Consider the following 6902-nt stretch of genomic DNA (forward strand, 5'->3'; position numbering starts at 1 on the left):
CTTGCATTTATTTGTTCCCTTGCCAAAAATGAGTATGACACCCCCACCTGGCCGTATTTCCTGCCTTAAAATGACCGAGGTTAAAATGAGACACACAGAGCTTCATTTGGAGCTCAGGGTACATTCCAGTCCAGCAGACACAGAGCGAGTGTCTGACTTGAGTCTGTGGAGGGCAGCAGGGCGCCCGCCTAGTCTGCGCATTCCCTTCTGAGCTGTTCACCGAGGTTGATTTAGCCCCTCTGTTTCAGTCAGTTGTGCTCATTGAGAACAGACGGGAAGCGTTTGAAGCAAGTGGAAAACCCCGCAGTCCAGCCATTCCCTTTGAAACATGTCTCCCAGCCACTCAGGAGGCTGAGGCAGGAGGATCACTTGAGCCCCGGAGGTCGAGGTTGCAGTGAGCTGTGGAGTCCATTGCACTCCATCCTGGGTGACAGAGCAAGACATCGTTTCCAAAAAAAAATTCTACATTAATGCTCTATTTACAAATTTACACAGTTTCCTTTGGAAATAGATTTAAAAATTTTTAAGGATGAGGTAGGCAAGAAAATGGGGTTCTTTTTGGATAAAAAAATTCACACAGCTGAGTGCGGTGGCTCACACCTGTAATCCCAGCACTTTGGGAGGCTGAGACAGGCAGATCATGAGGTCAGGAGATGGAGGCCATCCTGGCTAACACGGTGAAACCCTGTCTCTACTAAAAATACAAAAAATTAGCCGGGCGTGGTGGGCGCCTGTAGTCCCAGCTACTCGGGAGGTTGAGGCAGGAGAGTGGCGTGAACTCGGGAGGCAGAGGTTGCAGTGAGCTGAGATCGCGCCACTACACTCCAGCCTGGGCGACACAGCGAGACTCTGTCTCAAAAAAAAAAAAATTCACACACTGCTTCAGCCCTCACAGCCAGAGGCTGCCCTGGCCGGAGCATCATCCCCCTGTTGTGACTCCCGTGGGGACCTCGTGGGGGGGAACCTAGGGCAGATGTGTTGTTTCCTGTTGACTGACATAAAGTCAGGCCTTTTTAGGGGGAAAATACTGAGATTTGCCTTATTTTTCAAATGTGGAGATGATGGAACTGTAAACTGTGTTTTGTGTGTAGTACGTGAATGCTAGTGATCGCGGCTTCATGGTGAGTGAGGCCGGACACACTCAGACACGGCGGCCCCAGAGTCTCTGTTTTAAAGTGTTTCGTCAGCATTTTTGACTTCATGTTAACACTTGTCTTTTGAACCAAGGTTTTTTTTTGACTTCATGTTAACACTTGTCTTTTGAACCAAGGTTTTTTCTTTTTAAAACCTGATTTCCTGTTCCCTGGAACTCTGCTCCTGTGAACACGATTTTGTGTCTTTGGTGACCCCTTCAGCCTGGTGAAGGGTCCGTCCAGATGCGGCGTGTGCCCACGTGGACAGGCCACCCCCGTGTTTGCACTCACAGGCTGCGCATCTGCTCCTGTGGCAGGCCCACGGCACCCTCTCTGCCTTCACGGAGCCTGTTTAAAGACCTGGCCTTGTCAAGAGGAGCATCTTCACGGTGCTCAGCAAACGACTGTGATCAGAGCTGACCGCAGTTTGTTACATTGATTTCATGTAACGAGTAACTTTGGTGTCTGCTTACTGTGAGGACTGGACTCTGGGAGTGACAAGGAAGATGCTGTCTTACCTGTCTGTGAAGCGTTCCTTGTGAGATGTGTTCCAAGTGTCACGTCGTTGAGTCTTGCTTGGGCACGCCCTCGTTGCACTGAGCTCAGGGCTGGCCTGCCTGTGTTCCAGGTCTCACCAACGGCTTTGGGGGTACGAGGAGTGAACAGGAGCCAGGCGGCGGCCTGGGGAGGAAAGCCACACCCCGACGACGCTGCGCCTCCGAGTCCAGCATCTCCTCCAGCAACAGCCCGCTCTGCGACTCGAGGTGGGCTCCGCGGCCCCGCACTTCCTGCCACGCAGCCCCCGGCACCACCCGCCCTGCCTGGCCGTCTTGGAGACCAGGACATTCCAGCTCCCATCTTAGTGCCCTCTGAAAAATTCTGGCCCGGGATTCATGTGTGCTCTGCCCTTGTGGGTGGTTTCCCGTGCTGTGTGTTAATCTGCTTTGTAGAATTCAAGCAGAAGTAGGAAAAACACTCCGTGAAGTAGGAACACAATTTTAGAAACTGCAATTAAGTTTATACTTGATCTTTTCCTCCCAGAATCTGGCAGTGAGCACAGCCCTGTGAAGGCCACATTGGCCTCCTGAGTCCCCCCTGCCACAGGCTCACTCGCTCCAGACCTGTGCACCCACAGGCCTGCCTGGCTGTGGGGGTGTCAGGCAGGACGCATGGCCAGCTTGGTGGCGGGCAGCCCACGGGACGAAACCTGAGTGAGGCTGAAGCCAGGGGGTGGGACACCTGACTCCCTCTGCTCTTCCTCCCGAAGCTTTAGTGCGCCCAAATGTGGGCGGGGCAAACCGGCTCTTGTGCGAAGGCACACGCTGGAGGACCGCAGTGAGCTGATCTCCTGCATCGAGAACGGGAACTACGCCAAGGCGGCCAGGATCGCAGCCGGTGAGTCACCCGGACCCGCCTCTCTGGCTCTCCACACCTCCCGGTTAGCGTCTTAGGGCTCGACTGCTGCGGACTGGACTCTGGCTCAGGGAGCACGGTGCCCTGTGTGGAGCCCCACCCTGGCCAACCTCCTGGGGAGGGGTTCATCACACACCGAGGGGCTCCGGGCTGCAGCCCTGCTGGGGTGCCTGTGGAGGTGGCACCTCCTCCATCCTGCCTTCGTTTCCCTGTGGAACGTCCAGCTCTGTGTGGCTCCTGGCTGCTGGGCACTGTCAAGGCTGTCTGGGGTTGTTTAGGTTCAGTGGTCATTTGTGGCTGCACAGGGGACTGACTGCAGGGTGGGTGCCCCCAACTTCAGGCCCCTGGGAGAGGGGGAGGCCCTGGGGTTTGGGGTTGGCACGGCCCTCACTGTGGAAGGCAGCCATGCTGTGAGGGAGCATCAGGACGGAGACACCCCCCCCCCCCCGGTGGGAGGGACAGCAGGGAGCTGGTCTGGTGGAGGGGGAGCCAGGACTTTGGTTTTGGATTTGGGGTGTCAGCTGCATAAATGAGGCAGGAGCACGCTGGGAGCCCCGTCCTTGGGGCAAGGAGGGCTCAGAAGGGACTGTGCTGGGCACCTGGAGTCAGAGCCTTCCAGCACGGAGGGCAGGAGATTCTCTGGGTCCATGGGAGGCTGGTGGGCCCCCAGGTGGGCTGCAGGGATGGCGGGGGATGCAGGGGCCTGGACTCCACAAGAGAGGCAGTGGTGCTGCCGGGGGTGGGTGAGAAAGGCCTAGGAACTGGGCTGTGCTCCGGAGACCCCAGCCTGTTGCTGTGTACCTTTTGTGGGGGGGGCAGGGCATGCCCCCTCTGTCCTGCTGACGCCGTGCCTCTGTCCGCAGAAGTTGGCCAGAACAGCATGTGGATCTCCACTGATGCTGCCGCCTCAGTGCTGGAGCCCCTGAAGGTGGTGTGGGCCAAGTGCAGCGGCTACCCCTCCTACCCGGCCCTGGTGAGGACGGCTCTCATGGTGCCCAGGGCCCCAGCACCTGCGGGTCCCGAGGAGGCTCATAGCTGAGGGGCGGGGGTGGTCCAAGGAGGCTCACTGCTGCGGGGGGTGGGGGTGGTGCAGTGACAGGTGCAGTCGTCAATGGGTGTGAGCCTCACAGTGACCTCAGTGGGTCCTTCTTGTGCAGATCATTGACCCCAAGATGCCGCGTGTGCCTGGCCACCACAATGGCGTCACCATCCCGGCCCCACCCCTAGACGTGCTGAAGATTGGGGAGCACATGCAGACCAAGTCTGACGAGAAGCTGTTCCTCGTTCTCTTTTTTGATAATAAGAGAAGTTGGTGAGTCAAGAGGCCTTAGACTTCGGGGATCGGCTGGGGTGGTTGTGTGGGGGCCATGGGCTTGGTGACCTGAGTGTCCCTGTGGTGAGCAGCCTCTTTATCTGCTGGGCCCTGGCACAGCTAAAGTCAGAGGTAGGTGCTCTGCTGTTTGCCTGGTGGAGAAGGGCACTGCCCAGCACCCCCACTGGGACTGTGGGATGGGCACTGAGCACAGGGTCTGTCTCTGTCTGATGGCTTCCTTTCCCTCTCACCTGAGCCCCATTGGCCCGGGCTATCTCTTCTCTATTCCTTACCCGTGTCCACTGTAGTGTTGGGGGTCCCATTGCTGGGCTCTTGGACCCCTGTGCTGCAGGACACCGCCCCCGCCCGGGCCTGGCCTCTGGCCCTGTGCTTAGAGCCTTCCGTCCCGGCGTCACCCAGCTCTGCTCAGACGTCCACACCATCACAGGAGGCTCCCCCTGTGCCCTGGCCTGCTTTTTCGCACAATGCCTGGGACTCTGATGTGCCAGGGTTCAGACCCCAAGACCCTTCTGTGTAGGACACGCTAGCAGCACATGCCTCTGGGAGGAGATGTAGCCCCAGCTGTGCCCTGCGCACGTGGCCCAGGCAGGTGCTTCCTGGTTCCCCGTGGAGCTGGCTGCTCTGGGGACCTGGCGCAGAGGCTCGGGGCCACCTGCGTGTGGTGTGTGTGCCTGGAGCGTGGCTGGCAGCACGGGCATCCCTCCCGTCTTTCTCCTCATCGCCCGACCTCTGCCTCTCTGGCCACATGGCCATTGCTCCTTGTCAGGCCCTGAGCGAGGCCCACACCTTGTCCATCCAAGGGCCCCTTTGATGGGGTCTCCCCAGCCACCGGCCCCTGCTCCAGGGCCCACCCTGGCTCTGGGCTTCGTGTGTGCATGTCTTGTCACTCAGCAGGCACTGGGAAACGTTTTGGAGGTGGAGGAGGAGGTGATGGTTTTTATGCCTTACTCAGCTCCCCATATCCCCAGGCCGGGGAGGGAGGGAGGGATGCACCCCTGGCCTCGGGCCTGTCCCTACACAGGGCCCAGCTGTCTTGGTAGTGCTGAGCAGGGTCCCTTTCTATCAGAGGGCAGTGGGTGTGTGAGATGATTACATGGAGCATGTTGAAGCACCAGGTGCAAGCAATGATTTCCCCATGTTTTTCCTTTTAAAAAGGCAGTGGCTTCCTAAGTCCAAAATGGTTCCCCTTGGTATTGACGAAACTATAGACAAGTTAAAGATGATGGAAGGGAGGAACTCCAGCATCCGGAAGGCCGTGCGGATCGCTTTTGACCGCGCTATGAACCACCTGAGCCGCGTCCACGGGGAGCCGACCAGCGACCTCAGTGACATTGACTGACGGCCCGGCTGCCAGCGCGGGTCTTGTCCATAGTGTTGATAAGCTGTACATGTTTGTATATTGTTCAGAACTTAACTTATTCTGATTTTTAGTTGTAGCTCTTTAATTCTTTTTCCCCAGGGAGGGGGGAGTTTTATTTCCAAGTTTTCTAGGAACCCATCTCCGTCTGGGCGCTGTGAGTGGGGTGGGCGCGTCCGGGCAGCACAGTGCGTCTGTCACACGACCCCGGGCCGTGCTGCTGGCGTCACTTTCTTTGACATGTAGCTTTTTCTTAAAGACTTTTGAATGTTTAATAATTTTGTAAATCATCCTCTTTACACAGAGTACCACTTATTTAATAAGACGGGATGTAAATTTACAATGACAAATGTGTATTTTAAGAGAGAAAAGGACATTATTTTGAATGGTACTTTGTGGAAAGGGGGAGAATAAAGTTGTGCTGTGTACATCACTTGCAGATCACCAAAAACACCCCGCGCCCGTCGTCCCGCCCGCCTCAACCCGCAGGTGTGCCTCCCAGCGGATTATTTATTGTAGAAAGTGTATTCATTTGCTTTATAATGAAAAATACATTTGCAAAGGTATATTGATATGCATTTTTATACAGGCACATAAAAATTCAACTCGGCTTGGGAGCAGAATGCATTGCATTGTATAAATGACTCTGGCCTGTGTGTACTTTGATTTTATAACTTGTAATCTTTTGTTTACAATGAGGGGCTTTCTGTAACTTGTTTTAATTTAGAACACTTTGGTAGCAATAGAAACTTTGGATACATTTTTGTATGGTACATGTGATGTATATAGAATTAGTACTTTATTTTTATTTTTAAGAGGTAAAGCATTATGTTGGGGAAAGTAGGGTGGGTTTCCAAATTTGCATTTTTTATATTAAAAATAAAGTCAAGATTTGGACGGTGTGGCCATTTTATTCCTACAGCCCTAGACGGCTGGGTGAGCCCCGAGGACAGGTGGGGTGCTGACTGCAAGGGGCGGAGACACGCCTTTATCTTAAAAATTGTCATGGGATGGCATTATTTATTATTTCACCTGATCATATTTTATTTTAAAATTTTAATTACATAAAAGTTTTAAATGCTTTTTAAGCCTACACCGTTTGTAACATCTCCATAGAAACTTGGAAATAAAGTCTTCCTTAGATAGTTTCTGTCCTGCATCTGGCAGGTGCTTCCTATCTATTGTGGCTCTCCTTCCCACAGCCAGCCCCGCCCGGCAGGCCCCTCCCCACCGCCAGCAGCTGGTGGCCCCCAGGATCACCCACCGCCCACGCAGAAGGGAAGCGGGTGCAGGAGCCAGGTGGAGCCCAGGAGCACTCAGGGCTGCTGAGAGGCCCAGCTAAGGGCGGGTGCAGTTTGTGCCCCTTCTCTTTCCCACCCACAGCCTCATGGTGCTGTCGAGCGGAATCTGGTTTCTAAGCATGGGTCTGAGTGGAGGGAGATGCTGAAGCTTTGAGCTTTTTGTTTCTGGTTTAACCTTGGTGGATTTTCACCCTCTGGGCATCATGTCTTGTCCAGGGGAGGGGCTGGGGAGGGCCTGGAGCTGTAGGGACAGAGAGCTGAGGTGGCGGCGGGGGTGGGGTGGGGGCCGGTACTGCCTGGGCTGACCACATAATACGTGGTCAACTGCAGATCAATTTTTTTTTTTTTTTTTTTTTTGAGACAGT

General features: G+C 55.0%; 1 protein-coding gene across 2 annotated transcripts; it reads left to right on the forward strand.

Annotated features, from left to right (window-relative positions):
- The first annotated feature begins 840 nt into the window (after window positions 1–840).
- On the forward strand, window positions 841–6133 carry LOC115892922 (bromodomain-containing protein 1-like). 2 transcript variants are annotated; one of them, XM_030915680.1, is made up of 5 exons: window positions 841–1897; window positions 2401–2528; window positions 3410–3519; window positions 3704–3858; window positions 5035–6133. In XM_030915680.1, the coding sequence occupies exons 3-5, from the start codon at window positions 3427–3429 to the stop codon at window positions 5216–5218; spliced, it is 432 nt and encodes a 143-aa protein (XP_030771540.1). In that variant the 5' UTR covers window positions 841–1897; window positions 2401–2528; window positions 3410–3426; the 3' UTR covers window positions 5219–6133. The 2 variants fall into 2 exon arrangements, with proteins under 2 accessions (XP_030771540.1, XP_030771541.1); XM_030915681.1 differs by having other exon boundaries at window positions 2407–2528.
- The last annotated feature ends 769 nt before the right edge of the window (window positions 6134–6902 follow it).

The sequence above is a fragment of the Rhinopithecus roxellana genome, chromosome 13, assembly GCF_007565055.1.
Source record: "Rhinopithecus roxellana isolate Shanxi Qingling chromosome 13, ASM756505v1, whole genome shotgun sequence".
Taxonomy (NCBI): domain Eukaryota; kingdom Metazoa; phylum Chordata; class Mammalia; order Primates; family Cercopithecidae; genus Rhinopithecus; species Rhinopithecus roxellana.